Source organism: Eleutherodactylus coqui, chromosome 4, assembly GCF_035609145.1.
Source record: "Eleutherodactylus coqui strain aEleCoq1 chromosome 4, aEleCoq1.hap1, whole genome shotgun sequence".
Taxonomy (NCBI): domain Eukaryota; kingdom Metazoa; phylum Chordata; class Amphibia; order Anura; family Eleutherodactylidae; genus Eleutherodactylus; species Eleutherodactylus coqui.
Window position 1 is genome coordinate 113,076,947 of NC_089840.1, and position 25,585 is coordinate 113,102,531.

The 25,585-nt window shown below is 45.6% G+C and overlaps 1 protein-coding gene and 1 long non-coding RNA gene across 2 annotated transcripts; both read right to left on the reverse strand.

Annotated features, from left to right (window-relative positions):
- Nucleotides 1-2,580: 2,580 nt before the first annotated feature.
- LOC136624697 (uncharacterized) lies at nucleotides 2,581-3,283 on the reverse strand. Its single transcript, XR_010792382.1, has 3 exons — nucleotides 3,167-3,283; nucleotides 2,874-3,043; nucleotides 2,581-2,748 (listed from the first exon to the last, which is right to left on the reverse strand). It is a non-coding gene; the product is annotated as an uncharacterized lncRNA (long non-coding RNA).
- Nucleotides 3,284-7,976: 4,693 nt separating this feature from the next.
- LOC136626522 (SCAN domain-containing protein 3-like) lies at nucleotides 7,977-9,730 on the reverse strand. Its single transcript, XM_066601574.1, has 2 exons — nucleotides 8,086-9,730; nucleotides 7,977-8,005 (listed from the first exon to the last, which is right to left on the reverse strand). Exons 1-2 carry the CDS (start codon nucleotides 9,728-9,730, stop codon nucleotides 7,977-7,979), a joined length of 1,674 nt encoding a protein of 557 aa, XP_066457671.1.
- Between the last annotated feature and the right edge of the window lie 15,855 nt (nucleotides 9,731-25,585).

The following is a 25,585-nucleotide window of genomic DNA, read 5'->3' on the forward strand; positions in this document are numbered from 1 at the left end:
CTCTAATAATACCATTCATATGGGGGAACTCTAGAGCCAAACTCCGTATGGATACTTTACAGCGGCCTAAAGAAATGGCAGGAATGGCGCTACCAGATTTCAAAATTTACTACCTAGCGGGACAAGTGAGGTACATCCGACATTGGTTATCGGGCTCCCCTCTCCCAAACTCCGAGCACCACCTGATGTTCTTTCTCTCAGAGGCATCGCTCTGGATCCTCCTAGAAAAACCGAGACTATTGACCAAGCAGATGCTCCCCATACATAGACTCGCAGCCAATGTGTGGCAGGCATGCAAGCGATTAACTAAGCGGGAAGACACCCCTCTGGAGACCCCCCTATGGGATAACTGAGATCTACCACATTTGATAAATCTACCAGACAAACAATTTTGGGTAAACCTGGGAATCACCACTCTAGAACATTTATACTTCGATCAAGTCTTAGCTTCCTTTGAACAGCTACAGCAACTATACCAAATTCCAAGATCCGGTTTCTTCAGATATCTACAACTCAGACACGCCTTAACTGCACAGTTCCCAGAACCCAGGCAGCCTTTCTCCCATTACCCGCTAATAGGTATACTGCGCACCCAGGGACCCAAAGGCCTGATATCGGTACTATACACCCATCTACTACGATCTAAGATCCCCAATACGCCCATGACAGTGATGGAGAGATGGAAAGATCTCATCCCCACCCTCATGAATGAAGATTGGGAAACCGCGATGTCCACGTACACCGCGGTCTCACCAGCCACAAATAATAAATTAACACAATTATATATACTGCATCAATGTTACTTGACACCGACCAGACTCCACAAAATGAACAGGACACCCACAAACCAATGCCATCGGTGTAGAGCACCTAACGCAAACTTTAATCACCTAATATGGAGCTGCCCTAATATAGCCACATACTGGGGAGAAATTACTGAATTCCTAACCCAACTGATGGGCGTACCGGTACCATACGACCCAGCGATATGCCTCCTGGGTATCTTGGATGAAGAACAGTGGCAATATCACGATAAAATATTTCTCACCAAGGCGTTATTCTATGCCCGCAAAACAGTGGCCCTACGGTGGATGGACAGACGCCCCCCGACACTCACAAAATGGCAGAACATAATTAACGCCATACTACCATATGAAAAAATAGTATACAAAAACAGAAAGTGTCCAGAAAAATTTGATAAAATATGGGAAAGATGGTGTGGATCGACCAGCACAGTATTCACGCAAGACCGATTCCAAAGCCTAATGAGAGCAGCTGTGCCTAGAAGGAACCCGTAAAATAAGCAAACATTATTGACACCACTAGCAAAGATAATGACGCATTGTAAATGATCTCTGTATATGTTAATGTGACGCATTTAAGAGCAACTGTACGATCACATGGAGCCAAAATGTAACCAAAGTTGTTATTCATGTTTTGTATGGAATATACACTGTTCAATAAAACGAGTTTAAAAAAAAAAAGAATCAGTCAGGAAGGCTGTGAGAGTGGAATTATTTGTGGCCACCAAAAGCAAAGCCATTCCCTTTTCGCAATTGTCTTGCTGTTGCCCCTCCAGCTGTTATAACTTTAATTTGCACCAGAGCGGGTGAAATTCATTCACAATCGGTTCTGCTTCCTAACTGGACGGATTGATATCCCTGAAGTTTAAGTGACTTGTCACCAAGTTCATTATACCCAAACCACAAGCGGCATGAACCCGAGGCAGGTATGTTCAGTGCGCTCATGTATGTCTTGTCCTGAAAGGCTTCAGCATTTCAGAATATACCTTGGAGACGATGTCCAAACAGAGCTGCAAGTCATGGGGTTGGAGGTGCCATGCCGATCTCCCCACCCTTTTCATCTAGAGTGTCACCACCAAATTTGAGCATAGAGAGTGAGCTGTGACTCTAGATCAGGGGTCCCCAACCTTTTTGGCACCAGGGACCGGCTTCAAGCAAGGCCATTTTTGCAAGGCCCGGCAGGGTAGGGCGGGGCGGGGCATGGGCGGGGCTTTGGTTATAAGGGGCGGGGTTATGAAGGAGGTTGGTGTTTAGTGCATACTTATTTAATTATGACATTTAGAATGTGACTCAACTCACCACAGGTTCAGAATGGGATGGAACCTGTGCCACCTTTTTAGCTGCAGCCTCTCCTAAAAGTTCCTGGCAAATGTTCTTAGCAGCAGGCAGGATCAACTCTTCAGCAATAGTGAAGGTCTTCTTAGCCTTGGCAATGCGGGTAGCCACTAAGAATGATGCTCTCAGTGCAGACACACTTGTTGATGTGGTGGCCTTCAATAATTGCTGCTGTCCTTCGTGTTCCCGTTTTTTTTCTTGGCAGTGGCGGCTGCTGCTGGCACAGTGGCGGCTCCTCCTCCTATTTGCTCACAGGACGCTCTGCTCTGTCTGGCGCTGCACTCCTCAGCGCTTCAAGATGTCCAGTGTAAGACCCTGGTAGATTTTAAAACTTTCATTAAGCCATTCTTAACTTCAGCCTGGCAGCACACACAGGGGACAGTATATGCCCCCTACCTGCCCTGCAGAACACACAGGGGAGAGGAATGTAACAGGATTACCTTGAAGCTCCTAACAGGGATTATAGATGAGGCAGGTCCCCTGGTAACCGGCAGTGGTAGTGGCGGCTGCTGCTGGCACAGTGGTGGCTCCTTCTCCTATATGCTCGTGGGACGCTCTGCTCTGTCTGGCGCCGCACTCCTCAGCGCTTCAAGATGTTCAGTTTAAGAACCTGGTAGATTTTAAAGCTTTCATTAAGCCATTCTTAACTTCAGCCTGGCAGCACACACAGGGGGCAGTATATGCCCCCTGCCTGCCCGGCAGAACACACAGGGGAGAGGAATGTGACAGGATTACCTTGAAGCTTCTAACAGGGATTACAGATGATGCAGGTCTCCTGGTAACCGGCAGTGGTAGTGGCGGCTGCTGCTGGCACAGTGGTGGCTCCTCCTCCTATTTGCTCGTGGAACGCTCTGCTCTGTTTGGCGCCGCACTCCTCAGCGCTTCAAGATGTTCAGTGTAAGACCCTGGTAGATTTTAAAGCTTTCATTAGGCCTTTCTGAACTTCAGCCTGGCAGCACACAGGGGACAGTATATGCCCCCTGCCTGCCCGGCAGAACACACAGGGGAGAAAAATGTGACAGGATTACCTTGAAGCTCCTAACAGGGATTACGGATGATGCAGGTCTCGTGGTAACCGGCACGGCAGTGGCGGCTGCTGCTGGCACAGTGGCGGCTCCTCCTCCTATTTGCTCGCAGGACGCTCTACTCTGTCTGGCGCCACACTCCTCAGCGCTTCAAGATGTTCAGTGTAAGACCCTGGTAGATTTTAAAGCTTTCATTAAGCCTTTCTGAACTTCAGCCTGGCAGCACACACAGGGGGCAGTATAATTTATGAAGGGGGTTGGAGTTTAGTGCATACTTATTTAATTATGACATTTAGAATGTGACTCAACTCACCATAGGTTCAGAACGAGTGGGAACATCGGGCTTCTTTCCCTGGATCAGTGGGAGCACTGGGCTTGTTTTCCTGCAACAAGATGATCCCATCTAGGGGTGATGGGAGACAGTGACACCCGAAGTGTGTTCCTTATGTCCAGTCTACTCCGTAATCTTGTTTTTGCTGCTGTCATTGCAGAAAACCCAGTTTCACACAAATAGGATGTTGGAAATGGAAGCAGAGTTTTCAGTGCTTTTGTGGCAATCTCGGGATATTCTACCTTGACTTTAATCCAGAACATTGGAAGATTTGAAGTCTCAAACATAATTTTAGGGCTACCATCATTTGCAATCTCAAGCAGTTGGTCTTCTTCAAGCACGGGCAAGGTCGATTCACCTGGCTTGTACACAAATGGGTTCCGAATCCATTCCTTCCTAGTTCGTGGGTCTTTTGTGGTAGGAAAGTAACGCACAAATTCTAGTGAAAGCTGAGATAGGTGATTATGCACCAGCTGGGAGAATGAAGGCTCAGGCTCGGTCTCTTCCAAGATACTTGCTAATATTTGAAACATATCAAATATCCCTGTTTTCACTCGCCGTCCCCACACTTCCAATTTAGCTTTGAATGCAGCAACTTTATCTGCCAACTTGAAGGCAGTTGTCATTCTCCCCTGAAGTGACAGATTAAGTTCGTTCAACAAGTTGAATATGTCACACAGGTAAGCAAGTTTTGTCACCCATTCTTTACTACTGAAATGTACTGCAAGTGGCGATTCTTTTTCTAAAAGAAATCTATGAAGCGGTTCTCGTAACTCAAAAACTCTGGCCAGTGCTCTACCTTTAGAAAGCCATCTGACTTCTGTGTGTAAAAGAAGACGTTTGTGCTCCGCGTCCATCTCCTCACAGAGCTGCTCGAACAGACGTGAGTTAAGAGCGTGTGCTTTGATGTAATTAATAATTTTAATCGCATCTTGCAAAACGCTGTTAAGTTCAGGTGACATTTTTCGGCTTGCCAGCATTTCTCTATGGATGACACAGTGCGTAGACTCGCATTCAGACGCAACTTCTTTGACCCGAGTAGTTAAACCAGAAACCCGTCCAGTTATGGCAGCTGCTCCGTCTGTGCATATACCGACACAAAATGACCAGTGTAATTTTACGGATATGTAATCATCCAAAGACTTGAATAGGTTTTTTTCTTTCAAAAAACTCCAAAGGCTTGTCTTTTGATGCAGAGTGCTTGGTCTGTAAGTGGCGAATTAGTTTTGAAGGCTTCATGGCCTCGTTTGAGAGCCGTTCACCACATATCAGACAGAGTGGGCTTTGGGCCTATGAATCGCCTGTTGCTATGAACCAATAATTTAGATAGGACTCATTGTATTTTAAATACAGCTTTCTTTTTTTTAGCAGTCATGGAGTCTTCATCTGTCTCATCATTGGGTCTTTCTCCCTTTTCAAAGAAGCTCTCCAGCCATGTTTGTTTTTTACTCATTTTACAAGAGTTTGAGGCAGAGGCGTAGTGGGCCCCTACTGCTTCTGACGACGGGCACTGCTGATGCTGATGACTGTTAATAATCAACTGTACGTCTGCAAGAAGCATGGTCAAAAAAGAGTAACAGTTTGTGGTTTGCAACCATGAAGAGACACGTCAGTATAGCAACTATTTCTTGCGATGGCAGTATATGTCCCCCATCTGCCTGGCAGCACAGACAGGGGGCAGTATATGCCCCCCTCCTGGCTTTAATGAAGAAAATAAAACAGTTGAAGGATTTATTCAGCATATGTACTCAAACTACAAAGAGAAATCGACAAACAGAATACTGGAGACTGTGTCTTGATATCATTTTTACGTTGAAAAGTATTTATCATAATAGATTTTTGTAAAATCAAAGTTCTTTTCAAAGTTATATAAAATTTTCATCTTTGTGCAGATCCTGTACAAACTAAGGGTCCAAGATGCAACAATTATCGCTCAAAATTTACTCATCTTCCATCTCTTGAGCGATAATCATTGTGTGCAATTACATAGCAAGATGATTGCTCAAAATTCGCTCAAACTGCAGTTTAATTGACAGTTTTGAGTTATCACTTTGCATAAGCTCTTAAGTAGCTAATTAGCTACTTAACTTATTAGTTTGTAAATGAAAGCTGCTACTGTATAAAAAAAGAAAGCGGGACCGCTGTCCTCATCATACAGCTGTTTGTGCACAGAGCGCTCAGCTGTATACCAGCGTGCGGTGTATTCAGAAGACAAGCAGAGCCACTTGTCTTCTGCATATAGGACATGACCCTGATAGCTCAGAGACAAACAGCTGCTTTGATCGCCTGTCTTTCAGCTGGTATCCTGCTGAGAAGTGCCAGCGGGGTTCCAACTGAAAGAATACTATTAATGCCGCTCACAGCGAAAGTATAGCGCGACGGCCGGATTCCATTAACTACAATGGAAGCTATCTGTGCTTTTTTCCGCAGCAATTAGAACACGCCACAGTTTCTTTCACGCTGCGTTATTCCTAATAGCTGCGGCATAATGCTGCAGATTTATGCCACGTTTTACGCGGCAAAAAATCCAGCAATGGGCATTAGCTCTAGTAGGGCTAAGGTCATTAATATGCATAATTTACCAAATCAGTTTTTCTGTGTAAAACCCTGATGGATTTTAAAGCTTTCATTAAGCCTTTCTGTACTTCAGCCTGGCAGCACACAGGGGGCAGTATATGCCCCCTACCTGCCCTGCAGAACACACAGGGGAGAGGAATGTAACAGGATTACCTTGAAGCTCCTAACAGGGCTTATAGATGAGGCAGGTCCCCTGGTAACCGGCAGTGGTAGTGGCGGCTGCTGCTGGCACAGTGGTGGCTCCTTCTCCTATATGCTCGTGGGACGCTCTGCTCTGTCTGGCGCCGCACTCCTCAGCGCTTCAAGATGTTCAGTTTAAGAACCTGGTAGATTTTAAAGCTTTCATTAAGCCATTCTTAACTTCAGCCTGGCAGCACACACAGGGGGCAGTATATGCCCCCTGCCTGCCCGGCAGAACACACAGGGGAGAGGAATGTAACAGGATTACCTTGAAGCTCCTAACAGGGCTTATAGATGAGGCAGGTCCCCTGGTAACCGGCAGTGGTAGTGGCGGCTGCTGCTGGCACAGTGGTGGCTCCTTCTCCTATATGCTCGTGGGACGCTCTGCTCTGTCTGGCGCCGCACTCCTCAGCGCTTCAAGATGTTCAGTTTAAGAACCTGGTAGATTTTAAAGCTTTCATTAAGCCATTCTTAACTTCAGCCTGGCAGCACACACAGGGGGCAGTATATGCCCCCTGCCTGCCCGGCAGAACACACAGGGGAGAGGAATGTAACAGGATTACCTTGAAGCTCCTAACAGGGCTTATAGATGAGGCAGGTCCCCTGGTAACCGGCAGTGGTAGTGGCGGCTGCTGCTGGCACAGTGGTGGCTCCTTCTCCTATATGCTCGTGGGACGCTCTGCTCTGTCTGGCGCCGCACTCCTCAGCGCTTCAAGATGTTCAGTTTAAGAACCTGGTAGATTTTAAAGCTTTCATTAAGCCATTCTTAACTTCAGCCTGGCAGCACACACAGGGGGCAGTATATGCCCCCTGCCTGCCCGGCAGAACACACAGGGGAGAGGAATGTAACAGGATTACCTTGAAGCTCCTAACAGGGATTACAGATGATGCAGGTCTCCTGGTAACCGGCAGTGGTAGTGGTGGCTGCTGCTGGCACAGTGGTGGCTCCTTCTCCTATATGCTCGTGGGACGCTCTGCTCTGTCTGGCGCCGCACTCCTCAGCGCTTCAAGATGTTCAGTGTAAGACCCTGGTAGATTTTAAAGCTTTCATTAGGCCTTTCTGAACTTCAGCCTGGCAGCACACAGGGGACAGTATATGCCCCCTGCCTGCCCGGCAGAACACACAGGGGAGAAAAATGTGACAGGATTACCTTGAAGCTCCTAACAGGGATTACGGATGATGCAGGTCTCGTGGTAACCGGTGCGGCAGTGGCGGCTGCTGCTGGCACAGTGGCGGCTCCTCCTATTTGCTCGCAGGACGCTCTACTCTGTCTGGCGCCACACTCCTCAGCGCTTCAAGATGTTCAGTGTAAGACCCTGGTAGATTTTAAAGCTTTCATTAAGCCTTTCTGAACTTCAGCCTGGCAGCACACACAGGGGGCAGTATAATTTATGAAGGGGGTTGGAGTTTAGTGCATACTTATTTAATTATGACATTTAGAATGTGACTCAACTCACCATAGGTTCAGAACGAGTGGGAACATCGGGCTTCTTTCCCTGGATCAGTGGGAGCACTGGGCTTGTTTTCCTGCAACAAGATGATCCCATCTAGGGGTGATGGGAGACAGTGACACCCGAAGTGTGTTCCTTATGTCCAGTCTACTCCGTAATCTTGTTTTTGCTGCTGTCATTGCAGAAAACCCAGTTTCACACAAATAGGATGTTGGAAATGGAAGCAGAGTTTTCAGTGCTTTTGTGGCAATCTCGGGATATTCTACCTTGACTTTAATCCAGAACATTGGAAGATTTGAAGTCTCAAACATAATTTTAAGGCTACCATCATTTGCAATCTCAAGCAGTTGGTCTTCTTCAAGCACGGGCAAGGTCGATTCACCTGGCTTGTACACAAATGGGTTCCGAATCCATTCCTTCCTAGTTCGTGGGTCTTTTGTGGTAGGAAAGTAACGCTCAAATTCTAGTGAAAGCTGAGATAGGTGATTATGCAGCAGCTGGGAGAATGAAGGCTCAGGCTCGGTCTCTTCCAAGATACTTGCTAATATTTGAAACATATCAAATATCCCTGTTTTCACTCGCCGTCCCCACACTTCCAATTTAGCTTTGAATGCAGCAACTTTATCTGCCAACTTGAAGGCAGTTGTCATTCTCCCCTGAAGTGACAGATTAAGTTCGTTCAACAAGTTGAATATGTCACACAGGTAAGCAAGTTTTGTCACCCATTCTTTACTACTGAAATGTACTGCAAGTGGCGATTCTTTTTCTAAAAGAAATCTATGAAGCGGTTCTCGTAACTCAAAAACTCTGGCCAGTGCTCTACCTTTAGAAAGCCATCTGACTTCTGTGTGTAAAAGAAGACGTTTGTGCTCCGCGTCCATCTCCTCACAGAGCTGCTCGAACAGACGTGAGTTAAGAGCGTGTGCTTTGATGTAATTAATAATTTTAATCGCATCTTGCAAAACGCTGTTAAGTTCAGGTGACATTTTTCGGCTTGCCAGCATTTCTCTATGGATGACACAGTGCGTAGACTCGCATTCAGATGCAACTTCCTTGACCCGAGTAGTTAAACCAGAAACCCGTCCAGTCATGGCAGCTGCTCCGTCTGTGCATATACCGACACAAAATGACCAGTGTAATTTTACGGATATGTAATCATCCAAAGACTTGAATAGTTCTGCACCTGTGGTGTTGGCTGGCAACAATAATGCACATAACATATCCTCATGCACATCCTCCTGAAATATATAGCGCACATAAACAAGCATCATTGCCTTGTTATCAACGTCAGTAGACTCGTCAACCTGGATTGCGTACCACGGTGACGCATTAATCCTCTCTAACAATTGTACCTCGATATCTTCTGCTATCTCATCAATTCGTCTTGTCACTGTGCTCGCTGAAAGAGGAACCTGTGCCACCTTTTTAGCTGCAGCCTCTCCTAAAAGTTCCTGGCAAATGTCCTTAGCAGCAGGCAGGATCAACTCTTCAGCAATAGTGAAGGGCTTCTTAGCCTTGGCAATGCGGTTAGCCACTAAAAATGATGCTCTCAGTGCAGACACACTTGTAGATGTGGTGGCCTTCAATAATTTCTTCTGTCCTTCGTGTTCACGTTTTTTTCTTTCAAAAAACTCCAAAGGCTTGTCTTTCAATGCAGGGTGCTTGGTCTGTAAGTGGCGAATTAGTTTTGAAGGCTTCATGGCCTCGTTTGAGAGCCGTTCACCACATATCAGACAGAGTGGGCTTTGGGCCTGCGAATCGCCTGTTGCTATGAACCCATAATTTAGATAGGACTCATTGTATTTTCTTTTAAATACAGCTTTCTTTTTTTTAGCAGTCATGGAGTCTTCATCTGTCTCATCATTGGGTCTTTCTCCCTTTTCAAAGAAGCTCTCCAGCCATGTTTGTTTTTTACTCATTTTACAAGAGTTTGAGGCAGAGGCGTAGTGGGCCCCTACTGCTTCTGACAACAGGCACTGCTGATGCTGATGACTGCTAATAATCAACTGTACGTCTGCAAGAAGCATGGTCAAAAAAGAGTAACAGTTTGTGGTTAGCAACCATGAACAGGCGCATGTTAGTATAGCAACTATTTATTGCGATGGCAGTATATGCCCCCTGCCTGCCCTGCAGAACACACAGGGGAGAGGAATGTGACAGGATTACCTTAAAGCTCCTAAGAGGGATTATAGATGAGGCAGGTCCTCTGGTAACCGGCAGTGGTAGTGGCAGCTGCTGCTGGCACAGTGGCGGCGGCTCCTCCTATGTGCTCGCGGGACGCTCTTGTCTGTCTGGCGCCGCACTCCTCAACGCTTCCTTCAAGATGCTTAGTAGTGTAAAACCCTGGTGGATTTTAAAGCTTTCATTAAGCCTTTCTGAACTTCAGCCTAGCAGCGCACACAGGGGGCAGTATATGCCCCCTGCCTGCCCTGCAGAACACACAGGGGAGAGGAATGTGACAGGATTACCTTAAAGCTCCTAAGAGGGATTATAGATGAGGCAGGTCCTCTGGTAACCGGCAGTGGTAGTGGCAGCTGCTGCTGGCACAGTGGCGGCGGCTCCTCCTATGTGCTCGCGGGACGCTCTTGTCTGTCTGGCGCCGCACTCCTCAACGCTTCCTTCAAGATGCTTAGTAGTGTAAAACCCTGGTGGATTTTAAAGCTTTCATTAAGCCTTTCTGAACTTCAGCCTAGCAGCGCACACAGGGGGCAGTATATGCCCCCTGCCTGCCCTGCAGAACACACAGGGGAGAGGAATGTGACAGGATTACCTTAAAGCTCCTAAGAGGGATTATAGATGAGGCAGGTCCTCTGGTAACCGGCAGTGGTAGTGGCAGTGGCAGCTGCTGCTGGCACAGTGGCGGCGGCTCCTCCTATGTGCTCGCGGGACGCTCTTGTCTGTCTGGCGCCGCACTCCTCAACGCTTCCTTCAAGATGCTTAGTAGTGTAAAACCCTGGTGGATTTTAAAGCTTTCATTAAGCCTTTCTGAACTTCAGCCTAGCAGCGCACACAGGGGGCAGTATATGCCCCCTGCCTGCCCTGCAGAACACACAGGGGAGAGGAATGTGACAGGATTACCTTAAAGCTCCTAAGAGGGATTATAGATGAGGCAGGTCCTCTGGTAACCGGCAGTGGTAGTGGCAGCTGCTGCTGGCACAGTGGCGGCGGCTCCTCCTATGTGCTCGCGGGACGCTCTTGTCTGTCTGGCGCCGCACTCCTCAACGCTTCCTTCAAGATGCTTAGTAGTGTAAAACCCTGGTGGATTTTAAAGCTTTCATTAAGCCTTTCTGAACTTCAGCCTAGCAGCGCACACAGGGGGCAGTATATGCCCCCTGCCTGCCCTGCAGAACACACAGGGGAGAGGAATGTGACAGGATTACCTTAAAGCTCCTAAGAGGGATTATAGATGAGGCAGGTCCTCTGGTAACCGGCAGTGGTAGTGGCAGCTGCTGCTGGCACAGTGGCGGCGGCTCCTCCTATGTGCTCGCGGGACGCTCTTGTCTGTCTGGCGCCGCACTCCTCAACGCTTCCTTCAAGATGCTTAGTAGTGTAAAACCCTGGTGGATTTTAAAGCTTTCATTAAGCCTTTCTGAACTTCAGCCTAGCAGCACACACAGACCCAACACACAATATGACCCCGCTTGCCTGGCAGCACACACAGGGGGCAGTATATGCTCCCCGCCTGCCTGGCAGGAAACCCCCCCCCCCCTCCTTCCTGGCAGCACACACATAGGACAGTAAAATATATCCCCCTCCCCCCCAGCATGTATATTATCCTCTCACCCCCACACACATAGGCCAGCATGTATATTATCCTCCCCCCCCCCCCCCACATAGGCCAGCATGTATATTATCCTCCCCCCCAGCACACACACGCATAGGCCAGCATGTATATTATCCTCTCCCCCCCCCCCCCCCACATAGGCCAGCATGTATATTATCCTCCCCCCCCCACATAGGCCAGCATGTATATTATCCTCCCCCCCCAGCCCACACACCTAGGCCAGCATGTATATTAACCCCCCCCCAGCCCACACACCTAGTCCAGCATGTATATTAACCCCCCCCCCCCCCCAGCCCAGCCCACACACATAGTCCAGCATGTATTAACCCCCCCCCAGCCCACACACATCGGCCAGCATGTATATTACCCCGCCCACACACCTAGTCCAGCATGTATATTACCCCCCCCCCCCCAGCCCACACACCTAGTCCAGCATGTATATTAACCCCCCCCCCCAGCCCACACACCTAGTCCAGCATGTATATTAACCCCCCCCCCCCCCAGCCCACACACCTAGTCCAGCATGTATATTAACCCCCCCCCCCCCAGCCCAGCCCAGCCCAGCCCACACACATAGTCCAGCATGTATTAACCCCCCCCCCCGCCCACACACATCGGCCAGCATGTATATTACCCCGCCCACACACCTAGTCCAGCATGTATATTACCCCCCCCCAGCCCACACACCTAGTCCAGCATGTATATTAACCCCCCCCCCCCCCCCCAGCCCACACACATAGTCCAGCATGTATATTAACCCCCCCCCAGCCCACACACATCGGCCAGCATGTATATTACCCCGCCCACACACCTAGTCCAGCATGTATATTACCCCCCCCCCCCCAGCCCACACACCTAGTCCAGCATGTATATTACCCCCCCCCCCCAGCCCACACACCTAGTCCAGCATGTATATTACCCCCCCCCCCCAGCCCACACACCTAGTCCAGCATGTATATTAACCCCCCCCCCAGCCCACACACATAGTCCAGCATGTATATTAACCCCCCCCCAGCCCACACACCTAGTCCAGCATGTATATTAACCCCCCCCCAGCCCACACACATAGGCCAGCATGTATATTAACCCCCCCCAGCCCACACACCTAGTCCAGCATGTATATTAACCCCCCCCCCCAGCCCACACACATAGGCCAGCATGTATATTAACCCCCCCCCAGCCCACACACCTAGTCCAGCATGTATATTAACCCCCCCCCCAGCCCACACACATCGGCCAGCATGTATATTAAACCCCCCCCCCGCCCACACACATCGGCCAGCATGTATATTAACCCCCCCCCCCCCCCGCACACATCGGCCAGCATGTATATTATCCTCCCCCCACCACCACATTTAATTTATTTATCTCTCTCCCCTCCGGCACACAACTTGAAACTGACCACTGACAGATGTACACTACAGGCGCGGCGGATGCTGCTTGCTACGTGCAGAGAGGCGGCTCTTCCCATCTACTCACGGGACGGACGCTCTGCTGTTTGGCGCCACAGTCCTCGGCGCCAAAGTAGGTGCCTTGTGATTGGTTGCTGCGCGCTGCAAGGGGCATAGCAGGCTAGTGTGACACCGCAGAGGGTCCGCTTCCACACAGCAGGTTAGTGTGAGAGTGCAGCGCGCAGCTGAAGGGGCCGCGATTTTTCCTTTCTTATCGAAAGTTCCCCGCGGCGCCGCCGCGGACCGGCAGTATACACCAGACGGCCCGGCACTGGGCCGCGGACCGGCGGTTGGGGACCCCTGCTCTAGATGATGCGAATGTGGGGAGGTCAGTGCGGTGTCGCACCTACAACTCAAAGCTCCGTTTGCACAGCAGCATTTCAGAACAAAACATATGTGCACCATACTCACCTGTCCTGGGTTCAAGCTGCCCGTGGTTCAGACATGTAGGCAGGTTCCTTTTCAGAGTTCTTTTTTTTTTTTGAGCAATGTAATTGTGAGTTTTCCTAATCCCTAAATATATTACCTACCGTTAATTATAATGAGATATGCCTCTGGCATGTTTACCTGTGATGGATATTAAGAAAACAATTAAAATATATTAATTAGAATGCTACATTACAAATCTTGTGCGCATTTTAGAAGCTTTATTCCTACTGTGTCTTCAGTGAAGTTTCTCTTTGAAGGATTTCTTATTTAAGCCTCATACTTTTAACACCCATTGGCTGCCATTGTCAGAAACATATACTCTTCAGTATACCTTTTTTGTTACTGGATGCTTCTGCATAGAATAGCATAGTCTTTTGCACCATTCCATGCAGTAAAGGTAAAAAAAGAGACTTTAACAGAAGCACCTAAATGGAGACAAAATTGGTCTCTGTTGGTTGATTGGGAATCTATGATTCCATATAATATAAGCGCCTAAAGCTTTCCCTATGCCCACAGTAACCCTACATGGAAGAAGTCTTAACCCTTTCCAATTCAATTTGTATCCTGGCTTTCCTAGGGGGCTTACTCTTTTTCTGCCATTATACAACGGCGCTATATGCTGGCTAAACCCAGTACTGCATGAGGTGACACATAAGATAGGCTGCGACAGCAGAGAGGCTGGCAATATCCAGTAAGAGAACCAAGACGGGCATCTTACACCATCGGAGCAGTACAGCCTTAAATCATAATGTCTTTAGACGTCAAACAGTGGATTGAAAAGGGTTAAATGTTCCATTCTAATTTTTGTTTTCAGAGTTTTACAGAATCCAGAGATGTTCTTGTCACAGAAGACCCTGCAGTTGGTGACTTTCCTCGGAATCGTCTCCTTTGCCTATGTGCTTGCCTCTGAGACCACGGAAAAGTAATGTTCATAGTACTTTACATACATTGTTTTATGCTTTGTTTACAATCTAAAGGGGCAATGCCTAGGATTTCTTTTTACGTTGTTTTTCGGTAAACTAGTAGCTAAACTTTTGCTAGTAGTGCATTAAGGGCAGAGTGTGATTGCTCTCAGTAGGTGAAACCAAGTAATCTTGTAGATATGATACCTTTTAATGACTAACAAAAATACATGATGTTACAGCGAGCTTTTGGGTCTTCTATCGAGCCTTCATCAGGCTAAGGGTCGAAAGAAGACCCGAAAGCTTGCTGTAACATTATGCATTTTTGTTAGCCATTGAAAGGTATCATATCTACAAGATTACTTGGTTTCTCTTGCTGGGAACAATCACACTTTGCTCTACTAACACCACACCAAAGCCGCTTTTTTACATTGGAGCAGACTCACACGACTGTATTAGCGCGCATATTTGTACGCACAATATGCAGAGAATATAACCCATTGTTTCCAATGGGTTTATTCCCATGTTCGTTTTTACGCATGCATTCTGGAAAAAAATGCAGCATGCTCTATTTTTGTACGCATTTGCACACCAAAGGCTCTATAGAAGTCTATACACCCAATACTCACGTAATTGCACATTACACTGTGCAATGTTGTAAAAAGAACACATCTGGAACTATTTAGGCTAAATAGCCACGGCACGATTTTAAAGGCTGTATCCCGCTCCCAAGTGAAATGTTACTGCCAGTACAAAAAGGACAGTAAAATGCACAAAAATGTGTGCAAAAAAGCCTCGATCACAACGCGAATACGTTGCGTTTAAGCAAGCATTTTTGTGCATACGCTCATGTGAGTCCGCCCTTAAAGATCTTTTTTGTTACTAGCAGGACCATTACACAAATTAGACCTGTGATATGTGTAGTGCAGATTGTTCTTTATTGTATAAGACTGATCTGTTTCTAGTAATTTTATGTATTATGTTCTGTAGAAATACAATTGGATGGATAGCTGAGAGATGGCACCTAGTATCCATTTAGAATCCACTTAAAAGATTATTAAACTAGTCTAAACCTTTCTTAGATGTAGAGACGCCCAGAACAAGGTTTGCTAAACTGGTCTTTAACCTAGTTTCTGACAACCATGACATTTCCTTCATGATGATCTCACAGTTGCTTGATCACCAAGGGCAGGACTATATTATACTGTGGGAATTAGAGATAATGCCAAACCTGGCAGCTTAACAGCCTAGATAACGCGGTCAATAGCAACAACAGCATCTAAGCAGTTAGAGGGAGAAAGTCCCCACTTTTATCTCATCTGCCCCCACCAGTGGCAGGGCCTAACAGGCTGGTTGTCAGTTTTACATGAAACTATTGCAGTATATTATACCTGTGATTTGGAGGTTGGATGTTCAAGTCCCTTAGTGGAAAAAAAAGGGATTTTAGCGACACTAAGAAGAATTCATATTTTAAAAAATTGCTTTTTCCTCCCCATCAAGTCCTTTATTATTTGCAAAATAATTTAGAAAATGTTAAAAAACTATCCATAATTGGCATTGCTGTATCAGCAACACTTTGATCTATAAAGTTTTCTTGTTACAGGTGCAGCACATTTTACCTTGATTGAGATAACTTTTTCAAAACACATTTTCTTAGGTCATTAAAAAGCTATTGGAACTTCACACAGCAAAACCCACAGTAGAGCATTTTAAAGCGTATACAAACTGTGGCACAGAACGCTCTCATAATGTGTTAAAAGTCATGTTAAACCCTGATACATCTGTAATTATCCCGCACCGTGAATGTTCCAAAAAAAAACTAAACTAGGAAATAATACCAAAATTGTTTATTTTGACCATAAAATTAAAACATTATGGCTCTTAGAATGAAAAAAGTTACCAAGTTCACGAGCCCAAAATAGGCCAATTAATGGGTTAAAGAGAACGTGTACTTATGAAAGACTTATTAAAATACGACATCATTCTAAAACCATTAGGCCAGATTCACACGGGCGTATGCGCACTGATGTACACTTTCGCACTGTGAATTTGCGAATCGGGTGTTGTGATTTTGCAGATGCCTCTGTGCTTTCCTAGTTTAGAAGTCATTTGGTGTATCAATGATCTTACTCAGCCAATAATCAGCTAAGGAAAGAATCATGTGATATATTTACCCCCTCTCCCTTTGGCACTTTGGGGTCCAATATGCAGATGACGTTGGATAACAGAGACAAGTTCCCTTTAAATTGCCCATATACATTAGTTAGTTCTTTAGCTGAAAGTACATGTATTTTTAATATGGCAGATGGTGATTAGTGGCTACATACACCATGGGGAGGGGGGGAGGCTAACTAGACATGAATCAATGAACCTTTCCTGTCAGCTGTTCCGAGCATGTTAGTACCTCCATCTAATTTACAGCAACTGCAAGAAGCTATTTCAACACCCAGTTGAATCTACGCCATAACATATTAGTGCGGTTCTGAAGGCCAAAAGACCTACAAAGTGCTACTACAAGGGAATCTCCAATAAAGTAGCCATTCAATGTATTCATAAGGCCAGGCGGTTGAAAAAGTCCATCGGGCTCAAATTTTTTATTTCCAAACCTGAGCTGATCCAGAAGAAGGCAAAAGCATGCATTAGAGTAATAATAATAATAAACTTTATTTGTATAGCGCCAACATATTCCGCAGTGCTTACATAGACAGGGGATACAGAAAGACAAAAGTACAAACATTACAGAACCACAGTTACATAGTAATCAATTGATGGAAACAATAGGGGTGCGGGTCCTGCTCCAGCGAGCTTACATACTACAAGTAATGGGGTGATACAGAAGGTAAAGGGGCGGGAGATGTGCACGGTATGGCGAGGAGGGGAGTGAGAGGTGATATACACATAGACAATGGTCAGACATTTAGCCGTGTGACGGCAGAAACAGTATGACTGCAGGAGCGGTTTATGATGGCTAGCAGGGATTGCAGTCAGTAGGTCAGGGAGCATGTTATCAGGCGGAGTACAGAGGGGTTTGTTTAGGGAATTCGGTATGCCTCCCTGAAGAGGTGCGTTTTTAGAGCACGCCTGAAGTTCTGCGAGTCCTGGATTGCTCGGGTAGCCTTTGGTAGTGCGTTCCAGAGGACCGGTGCTGCTCTGGAGAAGTCTTGGAGACGGGAATGAGAAGTTCGAATTAAGGGCGAGCACCCACTGGCGTTTGCGTTTCCCGCGGGAAAAAAACGCAGCGTTTTCGCCGCGTGTCCCGCGTTTTTTCCGCGCGTTTTCCGCGGCGTTTTTCGCGGCGTTTTCGCGGCTTTGCCATTAATTTCCATGGAGAAAAATAAGGACACATATGCAACTGACAGTTCCTATGTTAAAAACGCAAACGCAATGCAAAAAAAACGCCAGTGGACAGGAACACATGTTATCTCTATGCCTGTGCAGGAAAAACGCAAAACGCAAAACGCAAAACGCAGGTAAAAAAACGCCAGTGGGTGCTCGCCCTAAAGGGGCGCTCAATCTGGTTTCGTTAGCAGAGCGGAGAGCCTGGCTGGTTGATGGATTGAGATGAGGGAGGTGATATAGGGGGGCGCTGCACTGTGGAGGGCTTTGTGGATGAAGGTGGCGAGTTTAAATTGAATTCTGTATTTAACGGGCAGCCAGTGCAGTGACCGGCACAGGGCAGAGGCATCCGAGTAGCGGCTGGACAGGAAGATGAGCCTGGCTGCAACATTCAGGATGGATTGGAGAGGGTAGAGTCTGGTGCAGGGGAGGCTGATCAGCAACGAGTTGCAATAATCGAGCCGGGAGTGGATGAGGGCAACAGTAAGCATTTTTAGCGTGTCCACAGTGAGAAAAGAGCGGATTCTTGCGATGTTCTTGAGGTGCAGCTGACAGGGTCAGGCCAGAGATTGGATGTAGGGGGTAAAAGAGAGATCAGAATCAAATATGACCCCAAGGCAGCGGGCATGTTGTCTAGGAGTTATGGTGGCGCCACACACTGAGATGGAGATGTCAGGATGAGGTCGGTTAGTGGAGGGTGGAAATACCAGCAGGTCAGTTTTAGAGAGGTTTAGTTTTAGGTAGAGAGAGGACATGGTGTGAGAGACAGCGGACAGACAGTTAGTGATGTTTTGGAGTAAAGGTGCAGAGATGTCACGGGAAGAGGTGTATAGCTGGGTGTCATCAGCATACAGGTGGTATTGGAGGCCAAATCTCCTGATGGTTTGTCCAATAGGGGCTGTGTAGATAGAGAAAAGAAGGGGGCCGAGGACAGAGCCCTGGGGGACCCCAACAGCAAGGGGAAGAGGAGGGGAGGTAGAGCCAGCAAAGGAGACACTGAAAGAGCGGTCAGATAGGTAGGAAGAGAACCAGGAGAGGGCAGTGTCCTTTAGGCCAATGGAGCGTAGCATACTGAGGAGGAGTTTGTGGTCAACAGTGTCAAATGCTGCGGAGAGTAGAAGCATTCCTTGCCACATTCTGGCAAAGAGGCATTGAAGACAAATACAAACATAGTAATAAATTAATGATATTATTAATCCATGGTTTCTATTACAATATACACTCATTATTTAAAAAATCCTGCTCCCTAGAAGACGTTGTTGTTTTGCGGCAAAACCCAGTATGCAGTTACATCTCAGGTAGATATATAAAAGATTAGAGTTGTAGCATTGTTAGATGAACGGTCTTGCCACCTGAGGTCCTAAAAGTGGTTCCTCCCTTGGCCTATAAAAGGCTCTCAGAGGCTCCTTGTGTGTAGTGGATCTCTATTTCCACTTGTGTGGAGCTTGTTGACCGCTAGATGCTTCTACAACACAATCAAAGAAATTTTCCCCAGTTAACAAAGATTTAGAGGGGGAACATCATTGGAATGCAAAAGGTTGGATGGTCTTATCGACAATTTGCCCATCACCTGGGATATACTGAAGAGACTGTTAGGAGGTGTAGGAACCAGTGGTTATAAGACAGCATGCACACAAGGCAACTGGGCTCAGGACGCCCTCTAGACCACCAGTAGAGAGGATCATCTGATCGTCCGACAAGGATGAGCAGCTCTTACTGTTTCGTTTTCTGCCATCCAGAAACAGGTGGCGCCATCGATACAGGTTACTGTGTTGGTTGAAACCATTTTCAGGTACTTGGCTGAAGGACATTGGCATTACAGTGCCAACTAAGAGGTGAGCGCCTTTGCTGTGCCCGGTCAGCAGATTTATCAACAATAGAACATGTATTGGACCATCTACGATGCCAACTTCGAAGAGCCTATGAATTTGCACAATATAAAAACTCATTTACAGCAAATGTGGACCAATATGCCAAAGTATACCATACGGTACCTGTATGCCTCTATGCCCAGCCATATCACATCTTGCATCTAAACTAGAGCCGACCCAACAGGGTACTATAGCCTCTATGCCCACCTATATCACATCTTGTATACAAGGTAGAGGCAGTACAACAGGGTAGTAGAACCTGTATGCCCGATGTATAACATATAGTATCCAAGCTAGAGGTGGTACAACAAGATACTAGAGCCTCCATGTCCACCTGTATCACATCTTGTATCCAAGCTAGAGGCAGTACAACAGGGCACTAGAGCCTCCATGTCCACCTGTATCACATCTTGCATCCAAGCTACAGGCGGTACAACAGGGCACTAGAGCCTCCATGTCTGCCTGTATCACATCTTGCATCCAAGTTTGAGGAGATACAACAGGGTACTAGAGCCTGTATGCCCGCTTGTATAACATATAGTATCCAAGCTAGAGGTGGCACAACAAGATACTAGAGCCTCAATGCCCACCCGCATCACATCTTGTATCCAAGCTAGAGGCAGTACAACAGGATACTGGAGCCTCCATGCCACCCATATAACATCTTGTACCCAAGCTAGAGGCGGTACAACAGGGTACGAGAGCTTCATGCCCACCCGTATCACATCCTATATCCAAGCCAGAGGTGGTACAACAGGATACTAGAGCCTCCCTTCAAGTGTTCAGTTCTCCACAATAAATTCTCCCTTTGCTCCCTTATTGTAACCACTTACTTATATCAATGTTGTGATCACACAGAGAAAGTTCAACATGACTTCAGTGCTTGATTCCATATCCTTCTCTCTTGTTTTCTAGAGAGAGAGCCGTTTCCGAAGTACAATTTATGCACAATAAGGGAACGACTATTCAAGAAGTAAATCGACAGAAATGGCTGCAAGATTTAATGACTGGGGTTCACAGCGCGGGCCGAAGAGATGTATCACTCATGAGGAGTTTACTTAGAGAAGCTAGAGGCGGTACAACAGGGTACTAGAGCCTCCCTTCACGTGTTCAGTTTTCCACAATAAATTCTCCCTTTGCTCCCCTATTGTAATCACTTACTTACATCAACGCTACAATCACACAGGAAAAGTTCCATTCAATTCCAACAACTCCTAGGGGAAGGGATTTTTTTTTACAATGAGTGTACTATATGTAATATTATATTCATAATGTTATCATGTAATTTCCTCCTATCATGCCAATAGTGTGTCTGGGCAATTTTCCTAGTTAACTCTGTTTATTGGAGCACAATCAAAAAATAGTAATGTGAATGATACTTTCTCTCTTTAATCATTTCATTTTTTGTTGTTTGTTATAGAGAGAGATCAGTTGCAGAGATTCAACTAATGCATGATAAAGGAAAGACGGCTGAAGAGCTAGATCGGCAAGCCTGGTTACAAAACTTACTGGAGAAAGTTCACAGCCCAGGCCGAAGAACGCTTTCTATGTTGACACACAATAAGTAAATTAACACACTGACGCAACATAACTAGAGTCAATATGAACCATCAAACCATTGATGATCTCACAAAAACAGAAATTGCATCACACATGTATAGTGTTTATATTACTTGGTATATAGCTTCCATAGCGCCCTATATAACTCAATATTGCGCTAACACATGGTAGCAATTACAAAAGACAATGCGGAACAGATATATTAAATAGAGGTTACAGTTTACAAGGTTAAAACAGTAGCCAAAAGAGGTCAGGGAAAAGGAGCTAGCAGCTATAGATGTGTCAGATGGAGACTCTATTGGAATATTTTAGGCAGGGATACACCCATACCTTCCAACTTTTGAACAGTTTAAAAAGAGACATCTTTTACACTAAGCAACACCACTTTTGCTCTAATCCATGCCCTTTCTGTGCCATCACAGTAATAATGCTCCTCAGTGTCCCCCTTACAGTACTATATGTACTTTAGTTTATTTCTAAAGAATAGTCAGATACTAATTCTACACAGTGATAGTAATTTCAGTGCAGTTACCTCCAGTGATCACTGGTAACATTGCCCCTGATTGGTCTGTTCTTGTTTTTATTATTTCTGTGCCCAGACCACCATCAAGACTTCTTTCAGTCATGACTCGTCTCTGTACTTTCCCCATCCTGTTGCAATCCCCAATACCCTTCTCAGTAGCCCTACACAGTGCCCCCTCTGTGGCTCAATTTCGTTATGCCTTAGTTACAAGTGACCCCCACTGTAGAGCCTCTTGATATAGTGATTCATTGTGGCCACACTTAAGCGCTCCCACTCCACTAACTACATTCATCTACATTAAAGGCAGCCATCACCCATAGGTACAGGCAGCGATCTGCACACAGATAATGTCATGCCTCCACCACCCCTGGCTTCTGCTCTCATCACTGAGTCTGGAGCTGAGGAAATGAGTAAATTGTTGCAGCATGCTGCCAGAACCTGTGAGCAATCACACCAAAATGCCAGAGCCTGTGAGTAATGGCTGCCTTTACTGTAAATGACAGACTAATTAGTGGAGGATGGGATAGGGCAGTGAGCAAGACAGTGGCATGCCCTCCTGGCATGGTAGGACAGCTGCCCTAATAGCATGCTGAGTGGAGATATTTTTGAAGAAGGTAACAAAATTCAGTCTAGAATACTGTGTGTTATGATATTGTACGACTGTCCATTGTCTGGTTTGCAATTCAGCCCAAATGAGGTGCTTAGAATTGACTTGCTATATTAGATAACCTATAATTAAATATTAACCTTTGGGGGGGGAGGGGGATTTCTCTCTAATCCCGTACAAAACTCTCTTATATTTTCATTTTATTAGGGCTTTTTGGTTTAGCCACATTTTTCTGTAGAAATCGGTTACTTAAAGGGGTTGTCTCATGAAGAGAACCTATTTATATATGCTTTATTTGCTCTTACAGATCAGTTAAGCAAGAGCAGAGAGCCTCTAAGAAAAAACGGCTCTTGCAGTCACGGCCAAACCACGTATTACATGGCCGCCCGGTTATCTAAATGGCTGGTATTTAATCCTAGGTTTCACCTACAGGATAAACTGTAGAGGAATTGTATGGCTAGCCAAAACATCTTCTGGTAGTTGCAGGGTTTCTGAAGCCTGAACAGCAGCGTTCAACTCATCATCATTTCAATTTCGAAAGGAGGTTGTCTTGATGAGAAAACCCCTTTGATGTGTAAGGTTTAAAAGCTAGAACTAACACCTGACCATACACTGTACCCTATTGACTCCATGGCAAGGAACGCAAAATACTCAAGAATAGTCTGCCTCCTGCCAACATTACTCGAGTGCTTGACTCCATATCCTTCTCTCTTGTTTTCTAGAGAGAGAGCCGTTTCTGAAGTACAATTTATGCACGATAAGGGAAAGACTATTCAAGAAGTAAATCGACAGAAATGGCTGCAAGATTTAATGAATGGGGTTCACAGCGCGGGCCGAAGAGATGTATCACTCATGAGGAGTTTACTTAGAGAAGCTAGAGGCGGTACAACAGGGTACTAGAGCCTCCCTTCACGTGTTCAGTTTTCACAATAAATTCTCCCTTTGCTCCCCTATTGTAATCACTTACCTATATCAGCATTACAGTCACACAGGAAAAGTTCCATTCCATTCCAACAACTCCTAGGGGAAGGGATTTTTTTTACAATGAGTGTGCTATATGTAATGTTATATTCATTTTGTTATGTAATTTCCTCCTATCATGCCAATAGTGTGTCTGGGCAATTTTCCTAGTTAACTCTGTTTATTGGAGCACAATCAAAAAATAGTAATGTGAATGATACTTTCTCTTTAATTATTTTATTTTTTGTTGTTTGTTATAGAGAGAGATCAGTTGCAGAGATTCAACTAATGCATGATAAAGGAAAGACGGCTGAAGAGCTAGATCGGCAAGCCTGGTTACAAAACTTACTGGAGAAAGTTCACAGCTCAGGCCGAAGAACGCTTTCTATGTTGACACACAATAAGTAAATTAACACACTGACGCAACATAACTAGAGTCAATATGAACCATCAAAACCTTTGATGATATCACAAAAACAGAAGTTGTATCACACATGTATAGTGTTTATGGTATTACTTGGTATATAGCTTCCATAGCGCCCTATATAACTCAATATTGCGCTAACACATGGTAGCAATTACAAAAGACAATGCGGAACAGATATATTAAATAGAGCTTACAGTTTACAAGGTTAAAACAGTAGCCAAAAGAGGTCAGGGAAAAGGAGCTAGCAGCTATAGACGTGTCAGATGGAGACTCTATTGGAATATTTTAGGCAGGAATATACCCATACCTTCCAACTTTTGAACAATTTAAAATGAGACATGTTTTACACTAAGCCACACCACTTTTGCTCTAATCCATGCCCTTTCTGTCCCCTCACAGTAATAATGCTCCTCAGTGTCCCCCTTACAGTACTATATGTACTTTAGTTTATCTCTAAATAGTAGTCAGATACTAATTCTACACAGTGATAGTCATTTCAGTACATTTACCTCCAGTGATCACTAGTAACATTGCCCCTGATTGGTCTGTTCTTGTTTTTATTATTTTTGTGCCCAGACCACCATCATGACTTCTTTCAGTCATGGCTCGTCTCTGTACTTTCCCCATCCTGTTGCAATCCCCAATACCCTTCTCAGTAGCCCTACACAGTGCCCCCTCTGTGGCTCAATTTCGTTATGCCTTAGTTAGAAGTGACCCCCACTGTACAGCCTCTTGATATAGTGATTCATTGTGGGGGGGGGGGGGGGGGGGATTTCTCTCTAATCCCATACAAAACTCTCTTATATTTTCATTTTATTAGGGCTTTTTGGTTTAGCCACATTTTTCTGTAGAAATCGGTTACTTAAAGGGGTTGTCTCATGAAGAGAACCTATTTATATATGCTTTATTTGCTCTTACAGATCTGTTAAGCAAGAGCAGAGAGCCTCTAAGAAAAAACGGCTCTTGCAGTCACGGCCAAACCACGTATTACATGGCCGCCCGGTTATCTAAATGGCTGGTACTTAATCCTAGGTTTCACCTACAGGATAAACTGTAGAGGAATTGTATGGCTAGCCAAAACATCTTCTGGTAGTTGCAGGGTTTCTGAAGCCTGAACAGCAGTGTTCAACTCATCATCATTTCAATTTCAAAAGGAGCTTGTCTTGGTGAGAAAACCCCTTTGATGTGTAAGGTTTAAAAGCTAGAACTAACTCCTGACCATACACTGTACCCTATTGACTCCATGGCAAGGAACGCAAAATATTCAAGAATAGTCTGCCTCCTGCCAACATTACTCGAGTGCTTGACTCCATATCCTTCTCTCTTGTTTTCTAGAGAGAGAGCCGTTTCTGAAGTACAATTTATGCACGATAAGGGAAAGACTATTCAAGAAGTAAATCGACAGAAATGGCTGCAAGATTTAATGAATGGGGTTCACAGCGCGGGCCGAAGAGATGTATCACTCATGAGGAGTTTACTTAGAGAAGTACAAGGAATAAGTACTGAGGAGCAGCGGAGGATGAGCGTGATGAAAAATAACAGGAACCTGCAGTACAAATCTGAAATTTCTGCATATAGTAAAAAAATGACTGAATAAAAATGACTAGAAATTCAGTTTAACTAATATGGAGTCAGTGTTCACCTTTCTTACATGTCAGTCTGAAACGTGATGTTTGCTGCTATGTGATTAACAATCTATATATGAGATGATGGCTTGACGATGCAGGATTTCATTTCGCAATTTAATGGCGCATGCACAGCGGCTTTTATTCTGTCCGATTTTTGGACTGAAAAATCGGTCCAAACATCAGGAGGAAATAGCAGCCACTCGTTTGAATGGGTGCATGCACATGGGGTCTTTTTAAGGCTACATGCACATGAGCGCAAAAATCTCAAAAGTTTTGAATGGAGTTATACATATGAGACTGCCGGTAAAAGATCGCTGCACATACTATTTTTTTGCGCTCCTTGGAACGCATCGCCCATGGTTTTCAATGGGACAGTCAAACACATGGCATGCCGTGCGCTGTGT

What these genes read in the sequence shown, in the direction of transcription:
- LOC136626522 (XM_066601574.1), bottom strand. Translation starts at nt 9,730, where the DNA reads ATGCTTCTTGCAGACGTACAGTTGATTATTAGCAGTCATCAGCATCAG. An exon ending in CCCATTTGTGTACAAGCCAG is followed by an intron (nt 8,006 to 8,085) that starts GTGAATCGACCT and finishes ATTATGTTTGAG; the next exon opens with ACTTCAAATCTTCCAATGTT.